At 49.4% G+C, this 20,054-nt stretch overlaps 1 protein-coding gene across 6 annotated transcripts; it reads right to left on the bottom strand.

Annotated features, from left to right (window-relative positions):
* Window positions 1-1,035: 1,035 nt before the first annotated feature.
* Window positions 1,036-12,348, bottom strand: IZUMO2 (IZUMO family member 2). 6 transcript variants are annotated; one of them, XM_058426030.1, is made up of 7 exons: window positions 12,033-12,348; window positions 11,810-11,884; window positions 8,572-8,658; window positions 8,308-8,328; window positions 7,334-7,414; window positions 3,390-3,516; window positions 1,036-1,158 (listed from the first exon to the last, which is right to left on the bottom strand). In XM_058426030.1, the coding sequence occupies exons 1-7, from the start codon at window positions 12,262-12,264 to the stop codon at window positions 1,062-1,064; spliced, it is 720 nt and encodes a 239-aa protein (XP_058282013.1). In that variant the 5' UTR covers window positions 12,265-12,348; the 3' UTR covers window positions 1,036-1,061. The 6 variants fall into 6 exon arrangements, with proteins under 6 accessions (XP_058282013.1, XP_032024955.1, XP_058282014.1 ...); XM_032169064.2 differs by having other exon boundaries at window positions 1,036-1,139; XM_058426031.1 differs by having other exon boundaries at window positions 3,390-3,544; window positions 12,033-12,264.
* Between the last annotated feature and the right edge of the window lie 7,706 nt (window positions 12,349-20,054).

Genomic DNA, 20,054 nt, shown 5'->3' with positions numbered 1-20,054 from the left:
AGGCGCGGAGTAAAAAGAGGAGGGAGAAAAAGAGGAGGGAGCAGTTCTCAGATATACAGAGGTCCAGACGTTAGAGCCTGGTTCCCGCGGACTTTCAGGACGGAGTAAGTAAGCGCCAATGCCGCGTAGGACAGTCCGCCTGCGCAGGCTGAGGCCGTAAACTACCATTCCCAGAGTCCTTCCGGTTGCAGCCAGATCAATTTCAGAGGTTGGCGCCAGTGCTCCATCTTCAAAACTGCTCACTCAAGGCGCACCGTACTGCGCATGTGCTAAAAATGGTATCTTGGCAACGGATGGGGCTAGACCAAAGAAGTCAAGGTTTCGACCAATCAGAAGTCGCGCTCGGCCGGGCGCGGTAGCTCACGCCTGTAATCCCAGCACTTTGAGAGGCTGAGGCGGACGGATCACTTGAGGTCAGGAGTTCGAGACCAGCCTGGCCAACATGGTGAAACCCCCGTCTCTACTAAAAATACAAAAATTAGCTGGGCATGGTGGCGCACGCCTGTAATCCCAGCTACTGAGGAGGCTGAGGCAGGAGAATCGCTTGAAACCGGGAGGCAGAGATTGCAGTGAGCTGAGATCATGGCACTGTACTCCAACCTGGGCGACAGAGCAGGACTCCGTCTCAAAAAAAAAAAAAAAAAAAAAAAAAAGAAAGAGAAAGAAAAGAAAGAAAATGTATTCGACTCTAGTATTCAGGTGCACAGGGGGTGAAAAATTGTAGTTCAGATAGAGAAGAAAACCTGTACCTTCCACATTGACCACTGCTCTTCCTGTAACCATCCTCGAGGGTTGCACTGAGTCATGTCCTTTCGGTTCCTTCCCAGAGGATGAGTGGTTGTCACTTCAAACCCTTACAATATGCTGTCCATCCCTTTTGAAAGTCCAAGTCACTTCTACCTTGAATTAGGATAATGGGTGTCTACAGATGAGTGGGATCTGGTCCCAGCCTTTGAGGAGCACCCAGTCAGGTAGAGAAACAGAGCTGGACACCAACTAGGGGGAGGGTCCCCAGGAAACGGACAGAGACATTGATGGATTTGTCACCAATTTTATTAAATTTATTTTCCTTTCTCTTTACCCCCAAACCACCGTCCTACTGCAGCAGGAGTTTTCGGTTTTGTCTGTATGTACAAGCCCTGGTCAGAGAGAAAAAGCCTGTAGATTAGAATGAGAATTTCAGGCTCTTCCAGATCAAGGGACCCGTAACTTCCCTCCCCATAACTTTACTCCAATCTTTGGCCTGATTTGGCTCATCCAGTGACATCATGGGTATCTGGGCAGATTTTCAGGGTTCTCTGCCAATCGGAGTTGGTGAGGAGAGAGGAAAGAAGAGTTGGGACCAGGCGTGATGGTAAAATGTGGGAACAGAAAGAGTCCAAAAAGACAAGAGGAGGCCGGGCGCGGTGGCTCACGCTTGTAATCCCAGCACTTTGGGAGGCTGAGGCGGGCGGATCACGAGGTCAGGAGATCGAGACCACGGTGAAACCCCGTCTCTACTAAAAATACAAAAAAAAATTAGCCGGGCATGGTGGCGGGCGCCTGTAGTCCCAGCTACTCGGAGAGGCTGAGGCAGGAGAATGGCGTGAACCCGGGAGGCGGAGCTTGCAGTGAGCCGAGATAGCGCCACTGCACTCCAGCCTGGGTGACAGAGCGAGACTCTGTCTCAAAAAAAAAAAACAAAAACAAAAACAACAACAACAACAAAAAAAAAAACAAGAGGAGACACAGGCAGAAACGGAGAGAGAGAAGGTAGAGACAGGGTATAGTGGAAGCAGGTATAGTGGGTTATGCTGTGTCCCCCACCCCAAAGATATATCCAAGTCCCAACTCCTAGGATCTGGGAATGTGACCTTAATTGGAAACACGGTCTTTGCAAATGTAATTAAGTTAAGGTGACATGAGATTTAGGATGGGCCCTACATCTAAAGACAGGTGTCCTTAGAAGAGAAAGGAGAAGGAGATTTGAGATGGACACATAGGAAACAAAACCATATGAAGACAGAGGCAGGGATTAGAAGGGAGCTAAGGAATGCCAGCAGCCACCAGCAGCTAGGACACAGGCATGGGGTGGATTCACTCTCAGAGGCTCCGGAAGGAACCAACTTTGCCAACCCCTTGATTTCAGACTTCTGCTTTCAGAACCCAGAGAATACATTTCTTTTGCTTTAAGTCACCCAATTTGTGGTGATGTTACAGCAGCAATAGGATATGAATACACAGGGAGACAGAGAAATGAAGAGAGAGAGTTGGAAGAGAGGCTGAGCAAGTTCACAGTGAGAGCTAGTCTGCACAGGAGCACTCCCCATGCGCTAAGTGTTATTAAGAGCGTTCACTGGCCGGGCGCAGTGGCTCATGACTGTAATCCCAGCACTTTGGGAGGACGAAACGGGTGGATCACCTGAGGTCAGGAGTTTGAGACCAGCCTGGCCAACATGGCGAAACCCCGTCTCTACTGAAAATACAACAATTAGCCAGGCTTGGTGGTGGGCACCTGTAGTCCCAGCTACTCAGGAGGCTGAGGCAGAAGAATCGCTTGAACCTGGGAGGTGGCGGTTGCAGTGAGCCAAGGTCGCAAGATCGTGCCACTGCACTCCAGCTTGGGCCACAGAGAAGACTCCGTCTCAAGAAAAAAAAAAAAGAGCGTTCACTGACTCAGTGATCACCACACCCCCCAGTGGGAGGTGATGGCATTACTCCCTTTTTGCATATGAAGAAACTGAGGCGTTAGGGAAAAGAGATTTAATTGGGCACTTGGAGGAGGCAGAGAGAGAGAGAGAGAAATTGAGACGGAGAGGGGAAGAGAGTGGCCGGAGAAGGGGCTGGGGGGGCACAAGCAGAAAGAGGCAGCAAGATAAGCTTAGAGGGGGAGAGGAAGGTGAGGGCCACTTGCTCCCTAGGCACAGGGCCTGGGGTCCATGGAAATGTTTTCACTGTAATATCTTTAAAAGCCAGGAGAAGATAAATGAATATAACAACAGTAATTATGATGATGCATAGAACATAATGAAGCCAACTTGGATGATATTTGTCTTTCTACCAATGCATCCACAAAATATAACTCTTAGCCCTTTTTTTTTTTTTAATGTAAGAAGAGGCCCACAAAGGCAAAAGTGCTGAGGACCCGGGAAAGCTGTAATGTGGCCCAGAGGTGGAGAAAAAGGAAAATGAGAAAGACAGACAGAAATACAGATGAGAGAAAGGTACGGGGGCAGGGGGCGGGAGGGAGAAGAGGGAGGAGAGAGACAGAGAGAGAAAAAGAGAGACAGAGACTAAAGTGACTGAAGAGGAGACTCCCAAAGTACACAGTGACCTCTCCAGGGAGTCGCCATTTTTGAGGGGCCCAGTGGGTTCCACGGGGGACTGAGGAGGGCGCAAGGATGACTCACGAGACCACGATGACCACGAAGACAAAGACAGCCAGAGACACAGAAATGAGGATGCCCAACAGCGCCTGGTTCCTCGGGTATTTGCTGTCCATCTGATACTTCAGGGCCACGCGGGGTTGCCGGTCGACTGGGGCGGGTGGGGAAACAGCTCCGACCTCCAAGTCACCACCCCTCCTTAGCCTCATACCCACCCCACCTGTTCATTCAGCAGCCTGGGCAGGGGTGGGGGTGGGGCGCTCTCTCTTCTTCCTGCTTGTTCCCTGCCCTCTCCTGGGGTCTGAACTCTCCATTTATCCATTCCTCTAATGCTCTGTCTCAGGCACCATTGTAGGCATTTGGGATATAGCCGGGAAGCAAACTGGCAAACTGGCCTCATGGAGTTGACAGTCCACCCCGCATATCACAGTTATCACAGTTACAGTGAGGAGCTAGTTCTAAAAGCATTTCATTTGATGGGATGGGGTGGGGTGAGGAGGACTTGGGAAGTCTGACTCAAAACCAAAAGATACAGATACAATTGTCAGGCATGGTGAGCTCACGCCTATAATCCCAGTACTTTGGGAGGCTGAGGCAGGGGGATCACTTGAGCCCAGGAGTTCAAGTCAGCATGGACTGTGAGATCCTATCTCTACGAAAAAGAAAAAATTAGCTAGGTATGGTGGCACGAGCCTGTAGTCCTAGCAACTCGGGAGGATTGCTTGAGCACAGGAGGTTGAGGCTGCAGTGAGCTGTGACTGTGCCACTACACCCCAGCCTGGGAGATGGAGCAAGACCCTGTCTCAGAAAACAAAACAAAACAAAAACAAAAACAAAAGTAAAACAAAAACCAGAGACACCATGCACATGAGAGGGAGGTGCAAAATGCGAACAGTTTCACAAGATGAAAGTCTTAGTTGCTACATCTTAGCTGAAGGTGGCCTTGGGAGTTGCTTTCTGCATCTTCCACTTGCCTCCCACCACCAACTCTTTCCTTCTATTAGCAAAGCCTCTTGGCTTGACCTTCAAACTGTAGGCAGAATCCAATCCACCTCCATGGCTACCAAGCGGGTCCAACCCCAGCCCACTGCTTCTCTTAGGGGGCTCCCTTGACTCCTCCTCTCACAGTTCCTCACATGGCCTCCAGGAGGCGCTGTTAAAACCTAAGTCGGCTCCCTCTGCTCAGTGTCTTCCTGCTACTCCATGGCTCCCCATCTCAGAATAAAAGCTTAAGTTCTCACCATGCTCTCGCAAGCCCTGCACCATCTGGTTCCCACGGGACCTGGCCATTGTTCTAGCCACCCTACTATTCTCTTTCATTCACTCGGCTCTGGCCACACTGGCCCTCTCCTCCTTATTGCTTAATCATGTTGGATCTTTGCATGTGCTGTTCCCTCTGTCATTGACACTGTTCCCGTTGCTTGCTTACTTCCTTCAGCTTTCAAAAGTCACCTCTTTAGAGGGGCCCTACATCCATATTTTCTAAAGTAGCAGCCTCCCCCAAGCACTATCTACCAAACCATTCTATTTTCATTAGAACACCATTGCCATCTGGATGAAGCCTGTTCATGCAATTACCATCTAACCCAGTGGTTCTCAATTAGGGATAATTTTGTCACTCAGGGGACATTTCTGATTGTCATAATGGGGAGGGAGATGCTACCGGCATCTGGTGGATCGAAGCTAGGGATGCCGCTCAACATCCCACAATAACCAGGACAGCCTCCCTAACAAAGAATGATCCAGCTCCAAATTTCAACAGTGCTGAGGTTCAGAAACCCTAGTCTAACCTCTGGCCCCATTAAAATGTGGGCTCCATGAGGGCAGGAACTACATCTGTCTCCCATTCCACTGTTTCTCAGTTTGGGACATCGTAGGGTGCTCAAAATATTTGTTGTCACCAAATACCAGCCAAAGGAAGCAAATAGGCAAATCCAAAAGTGGGACACTCTATAGGACACACTCCCTTCTTTTTCAATGCTAATGTCATGGAGGGGAAAAAAAAAAACTGATAAGAGAAACTGTTCTAGGCTGGGTGCAGTGACTCACGCCTGTAATCCCAGCACTTTGGGAGGTCGAGGTGGGCAAATCATTTGAGCCCAGGAGTTCGAGACCAGCCTGGCCAACATGGCAAGACCCAGTCTAAAAAAAAAAAAAAAAAAAAAAAAACTGTTCTAGATTTTAAAAAGAAGAGAAAAACCTAACAATTGAATGATATAAGAAGTCCTTTCATTGGACCCTGGTTTGAACAAATCAACTGTGAAAAATATTCTAGGGACAATTAGGGAAGTTGACAGTACGACCTGGAATTATTTGACATTGAGGAATCATTGCTAGGTTTGGTGGGTGTGGGAACGACATTGTGGCTACTTAGGAAAATGTCATTATTTTTAGTGGTACATGCTATGTATGGGGCATGGTGTCTGTGATTTCTTTTAAGATACTATGGCAAAGAATAAAGTAGGTGAAATAAATATGGAAGAATGTTAATTGTTAGGCTGGGCGTGGTGGCTCACACCTGTAATCCCAGCACTTTGGGAGGCGGAGGCAGGCAGATCACGAGGTCAGGAGATCGAGACCATCCTGGCTAACACAGTGAAACCCTGTCTCTACTAAAAATACAAAAAATTAGCCGGGCGTGGTGGCAGGCGCCTGTAGTCCCAGCTACTTCGGAGGCTCAGGCAGGAGAATGGCGTGAACCCGGGAGGCAGAGCTTGCAGTGAGTCGAGATCGCGCCACTGCACTCCAGCCTGGGCGACAGAGTGAGACTCCATCTCAAAAAAAAAAAAAAAAAAAAGAAAAAAAAAGAATGTTAATTGTTAACATAATTTGATAGCAAGTGCTACTTTTGAGATTATGATCAGAGAGGCCTGTCTGAGGAATTGACCTTTGAGACCCAAATAAAGTGAAGGAGTGATTGGAACAGTGTGACAGAGAGAGGGAACAGCATGTGAAAAGATCCAGCATGACTATTCAACCTGGATAGATATATGTGGATTCATTATACCCTTTTTTTTTTTGGAGATGGAGTCTCGCACTGTTACCCAAGCTGAAGTGCAATGGTGTGATCTTGGCTCACTGTAGCCTCCACCTCCTAGATTCAAGCGATTCTCCTGCCTCAACCTCCTGAATAGCTGGGATTACAGGTGCCTGCTACCACGCCAGGGTAATTTTTTGTATTTTGAGTAGAGACGGGGTTTCACTATGTTGGCCAGGCTGGTCTCGAACTCCTGACGTTGTGATCTGCCTGCCTCGGCCTCCCAAAGTGCTGGGATTACAGGCGTGAGCCACTGCGTGTCCAGCCTCATTGTACTATTCTTTCTGCTATGAGAATATGTTTTTTAGGTTGGGCATGGTGGCTCACGCCTGTAATCCCAGAACTTTGGGAGGCCGAGTGGATCACCTGAGGTCAGGAGTTTGAGACCAGCCTGACCAACATGGTGAAACCCCATCTCTACTAAAAATACAAAAATTAGCCGGGTATGGTGGTGCACACTTGTAGTCCCAGCTACTTGGGAGGCTGACGCAGGAGAATCACTTGAACCTGGGAGGCGGAGGTTGCAGTGAGCCAAGATCGTGCCATTGCACTCCAGCCTGGGCGAGACTCCATCTCAAAAAAAAAAAAAAGGATGTATGTTTTTTAGATTTGTGAATGAATGAATGACTGAATTCAGCACATCCTTCCAAATTCCCAAGGTACAGCAATGGCTAAGAATAAAATCTTTTTCTAGCACCTGCCATTCTGGTGCTAGGGGCATTCTAAAGTTCCAGGGAGTCTTTCCATTTAACAGATGGAGGAAAGTGAATTTCAGAATACAGAAGCAACTTCTGGGCCACAATCTAAGCAAATGGTTAAGGCAGGATTCGAGGCTGCATGTGGGAGCCTCGAAACCCGTATCTAGTGGGTCATGGCTGTCTTAATCTCTTGCACGCCTGTCCCATGTCTTCCCCCACCCCCAGAAGCTTACCAAAGCAGTACTTTTTGTGGATACACTTGGGACTGATCCTCTGGCAATGTAAACAGTCCAACACCTCTTCTTTTAGCAAGCCTAGGCAAGGGGAAAGGGAGAAGTAAGACAAGGGCAGATATCAGAGGACCGGCAAGGGTGGGAAGGAAGAAGGAGAAAGAGGAGATGGGATCCCTTGGCTTCTCCTAAATTTCATAGGTCCCACTGCCCAGCAGAGGAACTGAGCAAAATGCACTGACAATTCACATAAAAAATAATTGTTATATAATCATTGAAGAATTAAATCAGTTGCAGTCATCCAGTAGATTCAACATTCTGTTTGTGGACATTTGATTAAACATTTGTTAATTCTGAGTTTGTACTTTACTTTTTCTAATTTGGAGCCTCCTTTGCAGACACTGGTGAGATGTCTCCTCTTTGGGCGCACTGCCTCCTCCTTTACTGGTGCATACAGGAGGACTACATTTCCCAGGGTGCCTTTCAGTAAATTGTGACCATGTGACCTAGTCCTGGCCAGTGGAAAGTGAGCAGGATCATGTGTGCCCCTTTCAGGCTTGGCTATAAAACTCTCAGTGTGATTGCTATTGCTTTTCCGTTTGAAGCATGCTTAGAAGCTACCATGTGTGTATAGCCTGGATCCTTGAGTCACCAACCTGGACTGCCACTCAACTGTCAATGAAATTTGGGTGAAAGAAAAATAAACCTTTGTTGTGTTAAACCACTGAGATGTGAGGGTTTATTTGTTAATACAACATAGCCTACCTTATGATGACTTACATACCTTCAAAATGTTGTTTTGCAGATAGTCATTATTTTCATAAATCTTTAAAAAGCAAATCTCCCTAGATACCATGGCTTTGGGGTAAGGGAACTGCCAAATGGAGTAAGGAGTGGTAGCCGGGTTTGATTTGGGGAGACAGGGTGAAGGGGGTTAGGAGGGCAGAGAAGGGAGAGATAGACGATCCAGAACTCACGGCAAAGTTTGGGGTTGCAGGCTGCAAGAGAAAATTGCTGAGGTGAATTAAATTGGGATGGCAACTTGATAATTTAATTGGAAAGGGATCAGGAGAGCAGGTAAGGGGTGAGGCTGGGAAAGGAGAGAAGGGAAGATTGGGGAGAGATGAAGAAGGCTGAGTTATAGGGGAGGTGAAGAAGGAGTTTGGGAGAAAAAGTGATAAAAGGGGATCAAGAGATCAAGGGAGAAGGGGAGAGGGGATTGGTGGAGAGATATGCTGCACCTTTTAATTCATATGAAATTAAAACTTTCTTGAGTTCCTTGATCACATTTGCCCTGAGGGTCACCAGCTCCTCCAGCAGAGGCTCATCTGAGGAGAGAAAGAGATCTCTGTGGGGTGGGAGGCACACAGAAAGCCCACCCCACTACCTGCAGCTTCCAGGAGAAGAGATGAGGAAGCTCCTCTTCATTTATAAGGGGTAACCAAGACTAGGATTACTAAGGGTCCCCTGGGCAAATCTATGGCCGGGGAGATCCTGCATCTATATTCTGATTCACTGTGGGGCCTAGGGAAAGCCACCCTTCCTTGGCCTCACTTTCCTCATCTGGAAGTGGATTTGATCTCTCTTCTCCTCTTCTTTTTCTTTCTTGTAGAGACGGAGTCTCACTCTGCTGCCCAGGCTGGAGTGCAGTGGTGTGATCTCGGCTCACTGCAACCTCGGCCTCCCAAGTTCAAGCGATTCTCCTGCCTCAGCCTCCCAAATGGCTGGGATTACAGGCATGCGCCACCACGCCTGGCTAATTTTTTGTATTTTTAGTAGAGACGGGGTTTCGCCATGTTGGCCAGGCTGGTTTCAAACTCCTGACCTCAGGTGATCCTCCCACCTCGGCCTCCCAAAGTGCTGGGATTACAGGCGTGAGCCACCGCACCCAACCTCTTCTTTTTTGTGTCTACACTCACTCCTTCATGATTTCAATCCATATGGCTTTATATATTATCTAGACTTGCACTGTCCAGTGTGGTAGCCACTAGCCACACATGGCTACTGAACACTTGACATGGGCTAATCTGAATTGAGATGTGCTGTAGGTATAAAATGTACACTGGATTTTAAAGACGTTGTGCAAAAACCTGTAAAATATATTGATAATTCCTATGTGGATTGCATGTTGAAATGGTGATATTTTATATATTGGGTTAACTAAAATATATTATCAAAATTAATTTCACCTGTTTCTATTTACCTTTTTAAAAATGTGGCTACTAGAATTTTTTTTTTTTCACACGGAGTTTTGCTTTTGTCGCCCAGGCTGGAGTGCAATGGCGTGATCTCTGCTCACTGCAACCTCTGCCTCTGGGTTCAAGTGATTCTCTTGCCTCAGCCTGAGTAGCTGGGATTACAGGTGCCTGCCACCACACCTGGCTAATTTTTGTATTTTTAGTAGAGACAGGGTTTTACCATGTTGGCCAGGCTAGTCTTGAATTCCTGACCCAGGCGATCCACCTGTCTCGGCATCCCAAAGTGCTGGGATTACAGGCATGAGCCACCGTGCCTGGCTGCTATTAGAAAATTTAAAATTGCATATGTGACTCCTATTTGTGGCTGACATTCTATTTCTATTGGATGGTGCTGTTCTGTACACAGATGACCCCCACATTTCTATTACTAGCCCAGAGGGCTCACTGAAGGTGGGATTCATATACCCAACTATCTGGTCAAGATCTCCAATTGGATGCTAAGAGGCATCTCAAACCCACTAAGTCCAAAACTGAACCCTTGTTATTCTCCTCCAGACCTACTCCCAACCTCCCAGTCTACTCCATCTTAGTATATAGATGTGTCACGATTCTAATTGCTCAATTCAAAATCGTTGGTGCTATCTTTGATGCCTTTTTCTTTTTCTTTTCTTTTTTTTTTTTTTTGAGACGGAGTTTTGCTCTTGTTGCCCAGGCTGGAGTGCAATGGCGCGATCTCAGCTCACTGCAACCTCCGCTTCCTGGGTTCAAGCAATTCTCCTGCCCAGCCTCCTGAGCAGCTGGGATTACAGACATGCGCCACCACAGCCGGCTAATTTTGTATTTTTAGTAGAGACGGGGTTTCTGCATGTTGGTCAGGCTGGTCTCGAACTCCTGACCTCAGGTGATCCACCGTCCTCAGCCTCCCAAAGTGCTGGGATTACAGGCGTGAGCCACCGCGCCTGGCTGACGCCTTTCTTTTTTTTATATCCCAGTGCAATTCATCAGCATGACTGGCAACAAATCCTGTTTGTTCAATATTCAAAACACCCATTCCCTCCCCTTAACTCTAAGATCTCATCTTCCACAGGGACAATGTCGCCCTCTCACTTCACTCTGGCCTTCTTGGATGTTCTGTGAATATGCCAAACATAGTCCCATCTCAGGGATTCCACCAGCTGTGATTTCTGCCTGTACCCTTCTACCCCTAGCCCCCCACATGGCTGCTTCCCTCTCGCCTTCAGGTCTTTTCTCACATGCCCCTTTTTAAGGGACATCTTTTTTGGATGCCCTACTTTAAGCTGCAATCCCCACCCCTACTCACAGCACTTGCTATTCTGTGGTCCCTGCTTTATTTTTTTCCTCCTTAGCATCTCCCTCTATTTGACATATTTTGTTGGGCAATAAAGGATTAACTGAGCAGGCCTGGGTTGTCCCAACCCTGCACATCCCCTGCCCTCGCCCCAAAAAAAAAATTTGGCTCTTGCCTGGCTCACGGAAGGTAACCTCTATTTCCTTGGAATATCCTGCTTGTTAAGAGTATCTTGGTTTGGCCAGGCATGGTGGCTTACGCCTATAATCCCAGCACTTTGGGAGACCGAGGCGGGCAGATCACTTGAGGTCAGAGTTTGAGAACAGCCTGGCCAACATGGTGAAACCCCGTCTCTACTAAAAATACAAACTAGCCGGGCATGGTGGTGGGCGCCTGTAATCCCAGCTACTCGGGAGGCTGAGGCAGGAAAATTGCTTGAACCCAGCAGGCGGAAGCTCCAGTGAGCAGAGATCGTGGCACTGCACTCCAGCCCGGGTGACAGGGCAAGACCGTCTCAAAAAATAAAAATAAATAAGTAAATAAAAGAGTATCTTGGTTTATGACCAGGTGCAGTGGCTCACACCTGTAATCCCAGCACTTTGGGAGGCTGAGACAGGAGGATTTATTGAGGCCAGGAGTTTGAGACCAGCCTGGGCAATATAATGAGACCCCGTCTCTACAAAAAGTTAAAAAATAAAAAATTTGCCAGGTGTGGTGGCACACACCTGTGGTCCCAGCTACTTGGGAGGCTGAGGTGGCAGGATCGCTGGAGCCCTGGAGGTCGAGGCTGCAGTGAGCTGTGATGGTGCCACTGCACTCCAGCCGGAGCGACAGTGAGGCTCTGCCTCTTAAAAAAAAAAAAAAAAGGCGACATTACATGCGTGTGGCTCTTATTTTTATATTCAAGGGAGGTGGGGCAGACCGGTGGAAAGGAGAGGAATGCTGGAGAAGGCGTTCCCTCGTCTCTCCTACCTTTCAGAGAGTTACCCATTAAGTGCTGCGTTTGGTTCTTGACAAAGGACGCCACAAGGTCCAGTTGATTTGTCTCTGGGGGAGAAGGGAGAGGACACTCCAGTGGGCCCCCCGGAGAGCCAAGTGACCTCGCCGCCTCCAGGCCTAGCCCCGACCCCTCTTGTGGGCGTGGTCTCCGGCATCCCTCGCCCAGCCCCGCTGCCCAACTTCTCCCAGCACGCACCCACTTTCCCCACAAACACGTTCAGCGCGTAGTCCCGGAAGAAAGGCCCCTCCATGCCCATGAGCACGGCCCCGGCGCGCGCCTGCAGCTGCTCCAAGTGGAAGCGACTGGGGATGAGGGCGGAGCGCAGGTGACTCAGGGCCTCCAGCACCAAGGGGTCGCACTGCAGGCAGCCCCAGCCTCCGGGGGCGCCGAGGCCCGAGAGCAGCAGAAGGGTCAAGGCCAGAGGCATGGCGGGGCCTTTATGACGTCACAGAGAGAGTCCGGCCTGCCCCGCCTCCCAGGCTAGGGCGCGGTCAGGAGGCCCAGGGAGCATTAGGGTGTTACAGGCATGTGTTCGCTGAGCACCTGCTATGTGCCAGGCATGGTTCTAGAACCTAGAGAGAGAGTCAAGAAAAAACAGCCTCTGCTCTACCCCTCTTGGAACTTACTAATTCCTCTTAAATTTATTCATTCAACACATAGTTTTATTTTATTTATTTATTTATTTTTTCCTGAGACGGAGTCTCACTCTGTCACTCAGGCTGGAGTGCAGTGGTGTGATCTCGGTTAACTGCAACCTCTGCCTCCCAGATTCAAGCGATTATCCTGCCTCAGCCTCCCAAGTAGCTGGGACTACAGGCGCGCGCCACCACCTCCGGCTAATTTTTTATTTTTAGTAGAGACGGGGTTTCATCATGTTGGCCAGGCTGGTCTCAAGCTCCTGACCTCAGGTGATCCGCTCGCCTCGGCCTCCCAAAGTGCTGGGATTATAGGTGTGAGCCACCACGTCCGGCCCACATATTGTTTTTTTGTTTTGAGACAGAATCTTGCTCTGTCACCCAGGCTGGAGTGCAGTGGTGCGATCCTGGGTCACGGCAAGCTCTACCGCCCAGGTTCAACCTATTTTTGTGCCTCAGCCTACTGAGTAGCTGGGGTTACCGTGCCACCACACCTAGATAATTCTGTGTATATATATATATATATATATAGAGAGAGAGAGAGAGAGAGAGAGAGAGAGAGAGAGAGAGAGAGATGGAGTCTCACTCTGTGTCACAGGCTGGAGCTCAGTGGTGCGATCTCAGCTGACTGCAACCTTTGCCTCCCAGGTTCAAGAGATTCTCCTACCTCAGCCTCATATGTAGCTGGGATTACAGGCACGCGCCAACACACCCAACTGAGTTTTGTATTTTTAGTAGAAACGGGGTTTCACCCTGCTGGTCAGGTTGGTCTGGAACTCCTGACCTCAAGTGATTCACCCGCCTCAGCCTCCCAAAGTGCTGGGATTACAGGCCACCGCGTTCAACCTTACATGCAACACATATTTATTTATTGAACACCTACTATGTGCTAGGTGCTGTTCAAGGCCCCCAGAGCTAGAGCTGAGAAAAACAAAAGGTTCTTGTGCTTGTGGTACTTAAATTAATTAATTCAACAAATATTTATTGAGCACCTATTATGTGCCACGCGCCAGAGATAGACTGACATAAGACGAACACAATCTGTGCTCATAGAGTTCAGGCTACCAGGGGTGGGAGCAAGTGGCAGGAAGAGAAACGTAAAACCTGGTACACAGATGGGTAGCTGAAATAATGACAAACTGCATTACCTGCTGGGAAGCAAATACGTAGTGTGATACAGTTAAGAGAGTTCCTTGAGGCCAGGAGGTGGGGTCTGGTTCCCTGCTGTAGTCCAGCGCCTAGCATGTACTAGGTGTTCAACAGATATTTAGCAAATCAATGAATCCACAAGGGAGGGTATGCTGAGGGAAGGGCACTTTGTTTTTCCCTGCAATTTTCATCTTGAAAGATTTAAAACCTGGAGAACAGTTGCAAGAATGGCCCAATAAACACTCAGATATGACTTCACATTTTGCATTCGCTGTATCTCTCTATATATGTAGATGAATTTAATATCAATTTAATCATATTCAACTAAAAGACATTATAATAGTATACAGAAATATAGCAAATGTCAAAATAATATATTAATATATAGTTAAATATTAATTCAGAGAGATTACATTAATTAAGACTAAATATTACTACGTGGAGGGAGAGAGGAGGAGAGAGACAGAGTAGGAGAGGGGAATTGTCTTATCAATAGTTTAGGTGCTATAACAAAACACCATAGACTGGGTGGCTTAAAAACAACAGAATTTATTTCTTGCAGTTCTGGAGGCTGGAAATCCAAGATCAGAGCGCCAGCAAGGTCGGGTTCTGGTGGAGCTCTCTTCTTGTATCCTCACATGGCAGAAAGAGGGTGAGAGGACTCTCTGGGTTCCCTTTTTTATTTTTTAATTTTTGAGATGGAGTCTTGCTCTTGTCATCCAGGCTGGAGTGCAACGGCACAATCTCGGTTCACTGCAACCTCCACTTCCCAGGTTCAAGCGATTCTCCTGCTTCAGCCTCCTGAGTAGCTGGGACTACAGGCGTGTGCCACCACGCCCGGCTAATTTTTGAATTTTTAGTAGAGATGGGGTTTCGCCATGTTGGCCAGGCTGGTCTCGAACTCCCGACCTCAAGTGATCTGCACCCCCTTCGGCCTCACAAAGTGCTAGGATTACAAAGTGTGAGATCAGGCCACAAGGAGGTGCTCACACTCAAGTGAAATTCTCTCTGCTCCCGGACTGAGAGTCAGGGCCTTGCTGCCCATGCCTAGCTTTCTTAGGATCATCCAGTTGTCTACCTAATGCTGTGGGGGCCATAATTTGAAAAATGAACCTGAGATATTAACGTGTGCATCCTTTTCCTCACCGCCTATTACCATCTGCCTTTCAGGCAGGGAGTCAAGGGACTGTTGTTTGACCTAAGAAGGGGTGGCCAGAATGGGATGGGAAGGCCGCTCATTCCTCAGCTTCAAGCCCCAAACCCTCAGGCCCGGGTGTGAGGCAGGAAGGCCTGGGATGCAGAACCGGTTTTGTTTATCGGGTTCGGCCATGCTAATTTGGTAAAACATAAGTTAAATGAACTATCATCAGATTTCACACCCCAGCAAAAGTGGCTGGGGAAGTTCCCACACTCGCCCTCCAGGCGCACAGATGTCCATTGCTGTGTTGTTGACGGCACTGGGAGGCAAAGGAAAGCTGGATGTCCTCACTGGGGAGGTGGGTCGCCGGTGGTACAGGACCCAGCAAGCAGCTAGAAGAACAGACGAGCCTGTCCACACCATGCCATGAATGGATCCAAGTGAAAACAGCAAAGAGCAAAACAAAGCAAGCAAACAAACAAAAAACCCGCAGTGAAACTTACAACTCAATACCATTGACGTAATTTTTTTTTTTTTTTTCTGGAGACAAGGTTCTCCCTCTGTCGCTCAGGCTGGAGTGCAGTGGCACGATCTCAGCTCACTGCAGCCTCAACCTCCTGGGCTCAAGTGATCATCCTGCCTCAGGCTCCCAAATAGAATAGAAAAAAAATAGCCGGGCGTGGTGGCATGCGCCTGTAGTCCTAGCTACTTGGGAGACTTAAGTGGGAGGATCGCCCAAACCTGGGAAATCGAGGCTGAAGCGAGCCATGCCTCGCGACTGCACTCCAGCCTGGGGCAGAGAGCAAGACCCTGTTTCAAAAAATGAAAAGGAAAAGAAAACGATGATATGTTTGTTCATTTGTTTATTTTGAGACAGAGTTTTGCTCTGTCGCCCAGCCTGGAGTGCAGTGGCACGATCTCAACTCACTGTAATCTCTGCCTCCTGGGTTCAAGCAATTCTCCTGCCTCAGCCTCCTGAGTAGCTGGCACCACAGGTGTGCGCCATCACACCTGGCTAATTTTTGTATTTTTGTATTTTTTTTTTTTTGAGACAGTCTCACTCTGTTGCCCAGGTTGGAGTGCAATGGCATGGTCTCGGCTCGCTGCAACCTCTGCCTCCCGGGTTCAAGTGATTCTCTTGCCTCAGCCTCCTGAGTAGCTGGGACTACAGGCGCGCACCACCACACACAGCTAAGTTTGTATTTTTAGTGGAGATGGGGTTTAACTATGTTGGCTAGGCTGGTCTTGAACTCCTGACCTTGTGATCCACCCACCTCGGCCTCTCAAAGTGCTGGGATTACAGGCATGAGCCACTGCGCCCGGCCAATTTTTGTATTTTTAGTAGACACGGGTTTCACCATGTTGGCCAGGCTGTTCTCAAACTCCTGGCTTCAAGTGATCTGCACCTCGCCTCCCAAAGTGCTGGGATTACAGTTGTGAGCCACCACGCTCAGCTGAAAAGGACTATATGTTTTATGCTCATCTGAGTTTGTGACTGTACAAAGTTGTGCCTGCTGCTCTAATATTTCCAGAGGGTTTGGGGGGCTTTGTGAACCTCATGAAGTAATGTACATACACGTGTGTATTGCCAGAATGAAGGCATGCCTTATCTCATTTCGTCCACTCGAAATTTGGCTGATGTGGATTCGGAGGCAGAGCAGGGACAGTCTACTCGTGTGAGGTCACGCAGGTAGAGACAGAGACAGATGTGGGGCCAGGCAGGCAGCCAGAGGTCCCCAGGCTGCAAAGCCCTGCTGAGTGACACTAATGGCCTGATTTGGCGTTGGTGTGCAGCAGGCGGAAAAGAATGTCTGGGAAATGGTTAGAGGGATTTGGCTTCAAGCCCAGCGGAGGGGGGGAATTAGAGGAGGTGGTTCCAGCGTAGGGGGGGTGGGGTGAGGGGTGTTTTCTCGCCATCCACTTCCCATGTCCAGCCCCCTCCCTAGTACACGTTGTGTGGCTACAAAAACGGTGACCTGTTCTCATGCACAGCTGTGGGAGGGCAGACAGGGACAGCCACGTTGGAAAACTGTCAGGCTCTATGCAGGCTGGCCATGTGCACATCCCTTCCTCCACATGCACTCACAGGAAATGGGGCACACATCCGCCAGGGCACACAGACACGAATCCCCTTGGCAGCATCCTTTGTAAGGAGCTCAAGGTGGAGACAGCCCAAATATTCGTCAACGGGAAGACTCGCTAGATAAACCCACTGTGGCGTGTTCCTCGGATGGAAACCCACATGGCAGTGGGATGATGATCTAGCTGCCCACAAACGTCCCTGGGGCATCATTCAAACGTGATGTTGAGCAAAAGCAGAAACCAAGGACGATGTGATCTGCAATTCCTTTTCTTTTTCTTTTTTTTTTTTTTGACAGAGTCTTGCTCTGTCGCCCAGGCTGGAGTGCAGTGGCGCGATCTCGGCTCACTGCAAGTGATCTGCCTCCCGGGTTCAAGCGATTCTTCCGCCTCAGCCTCCCCAGTAGCTGGGACTACAGGCGCCCACCACCACGCCCAGCTAATTTTTTGTATTTTTAGTAGAGACGGGATTTCACTGTGTTAGCCAGGATGGTCTCGATCTCCTGACCTCGTGATCTGCTCGCCTCAGCCTCCCAAAGTGCTGGGATTACAGGTGTGAGCCACTGCACCCGGCCAATCTGCAATTCCATTGATGGAAAGTTCGGAACAGGCAAAGGCACGGGATGGAGCCACAGCTGCATGCTCACCTGACCTGCGGTCTCTGCAAGGACAGTGATGATGGGAAAGTGAGGAGAGAGGTTTTCTCTGCAGGGACAAGGGGGCTCCGACTGGGCTGCCTTCTGAGGGGCCTTGAGTTTCTGTTTCATTTTGTAGGACAGGGCTTCATTTTATGTTCATTGATGAAACTGCTTGTTCTGGTTTTTGTGTTTTTTGTTTTGTGTTTTTTTGAGATGGGGTCTCACTATGTTGCCCAGGCTGGAGTGCAGTGGCATGATCTCGGCTCACTGCAACCTCCGCCTCCCGGGTTCAAGTGATTCTCCTGCCTCAGCTTCCTGAGTAGCTGGGACTACAGGCATGTGCCACCACACCTGGCTAATTTTTGTATTTTTAGTAGAGACGAGGTTTTACCATGTTGGCCAGCATGGTCTCGATCTCTTGATCTCGTGATCCGCCCGCCTCGGCCTCCCAAAGTGCTGGGATTACAGGCGTGAGCCACCACGCCTGGCCTACAGCCTCCTTTTTAAGGCTGAATAATATTCCATTGTATGGATGGGCCACACTGCGTGCATTCATTCATCAGTCGATAGATACGTGGGTTGCTTGCACATTGTGTTCTGCATTCTTTTCTGGATGTGTGTTATATTTCACACACACAAAAACTTTAAAATAACATGCTTTGTTATTTGCATGGCCTGGGATTGACTGGCACCCCAAGGCAGAGGCGGGGCCCATGACCTGCCCTGTGGGGCACTTCTCACCTAGTTCAGTGACTCTCACACCCACGGGTGGGGCACGGTCACACCCACACTTCCTCTCACTCCATCACCAGCACCGAGGGGTGACATGGGCTCTGCTCAGACACTGGTCCTGGAGGCTTCCCCTCAGGCCAGAGTCCCCACACCCTCCCGAGGCCCAGGGGTTCTCTGTATGCTGCTTGTCTCCATCACCTGCTCTCTGGATGGAAAACTGGGGTGTGAGGTGACCACAGGCTGTCTGCTCCCAGCCAATCCTAACTGTCCCTCTTGTTCCTCAAACTCTGTCACTTGCTCCGTTTTCTCTTATGCCTCCGTCTCTGCCTCTTTCTCTCTCTCTCTCTCGGTCTCTGTCTCCTCCCCGGGTGTCTGTCTCTCTCTCTCTCTCTGGGTCTCTGTACTCCTCTCTCTGGGTCTCTGTCCCCTCCCCTCTCTGGGTCTCTATTCCCCTGTCTCTCTCTGGGTCTCTGTCCCCCTCTCTTTGGGTCTCTGTACCACTTCTCTCTGGGTCTCTGTCCTCCCAGTCTCTCTGAGTCTCTTTTTTTCCCTCTCTTTCTCTCTGTCCCTCTCTCTCAGGGTCTCTGTCCCCATCTCTCTGGGTGTTTGTCCCCTTCCTCTCTGGGTCTCTGTCCCCCTTTCTCTGGGTCTCTGTCTCCCCAACCCTCTGGGTCTCTGTCCCTCTCTCTATCCCTCTCTCTCTGGGTCTCTGTCTCCCTCTCTCTCTCTGAGTCTCTGTCCCCCTCTCTCTCTGGTTCTCTGTCCCCCTCTCTCTGGGTCTCTATCCCCTGTCACCTATCTCTGCCCCTCTCCCTGTGTCTCAGTGCTTTGTCTCCTTTTTCCTGTCTTGCTCCTGCCTCCCTCCCTCCCTCTCTCTGTCCTTCCCTCCCTTCATTCCTTCCTTCCCTCCCTCCCTCTCTTCCTCCCTTCTTTCCCTCCTTCCCTCCCTTCCTTCCCTCCTTCCCTCCCTTCCTTCTCTCCTCCCTTCCTTCCTTTCCTGTTGTCTGCCTGCTTTTCAAACTCTGAGAGCCCCATATTCTGTGTGACATTGGGCAGGAGGCTTCCTCTCTTTGTCCCTCAGTTTCCTCACTGCACCATGGCACTCATTGGGCTGACGTGAAACTGAAGGGAATCACTGTGTGTTCTGGACACCTGGTATTTAGCAGATGCTGAACCAAACCCACGGCCCACATGGGTTGAGAGTGTGGACTCTGTGCCAGGCCACATGCCAAGGCCTAGCACCTTCTTTCATCCTCACGGTGTGCTGTAAGGGAAGCAATGGCATTGTCCCTGTCTACAGATGAGGATGATGAGGTCGTACAACTTGCCCCAAATCGGACAGTGAGTAGGAGGCAGGGCGAGAACTTGAACTGGGGCTGCCCGGCCTCAGAGCCTGTGCTCTAACCCTACGCTGTGAGGGTTTCATATTGGCTGTTATGTGTATTGGTAAATCGGGATTTCCCAACCTCAGCGCTACTGACGTTTGGGGCTGGATGATCCATCGTTGTAGGCCCCGACCTGTGCACGGTATAGAACGTGGGCAGCATCTCTGGCCTTTACTCACTAAATGCCAGCAGCACCCTCACTCCCAGCTGTGACAACCATAGATGTCCGTAGATAATGCCAAAAGCCCCCCATCTGTGAATCACTGTATTCAACACAGTGTGCAGGATCAAGAATACACGGTCCTGGCCAGGCGCAGTGGCTCACGCCTGTAATCCCAGCACTTTGGGAGGCTGAGGCGGGCAGATCACGAGGTCAGGAGATCGAGACCATCCTGGCTAACAAGGTGAAACCCCGTCTCTACTAAAAATACAAAAAAAAAAAAAAAAAAAAAAAAAATAGC

This window comes from Hylobates moloch, unplaced genomic scaffold, assembly GCF_009828535.3.
Source record: "Hylobates moloch isolate HMO894 unplaced genomic scaffold, HMol_V3 SCAFFOLD_12, whole genome shotgun sequence".
In the NCBI taxonomy this organism is placed as follows: domain Eukaryota; kingdom Metazoa; phylum Chordata; class Mammalia; order Primates; family Hylobatidae; genus Hylobates; species Hylobates moloch.
Note: the sequence above shows the minus strand (reverse complement) of the source record. Positions and strands in the feature narration are given on the sequence as shown.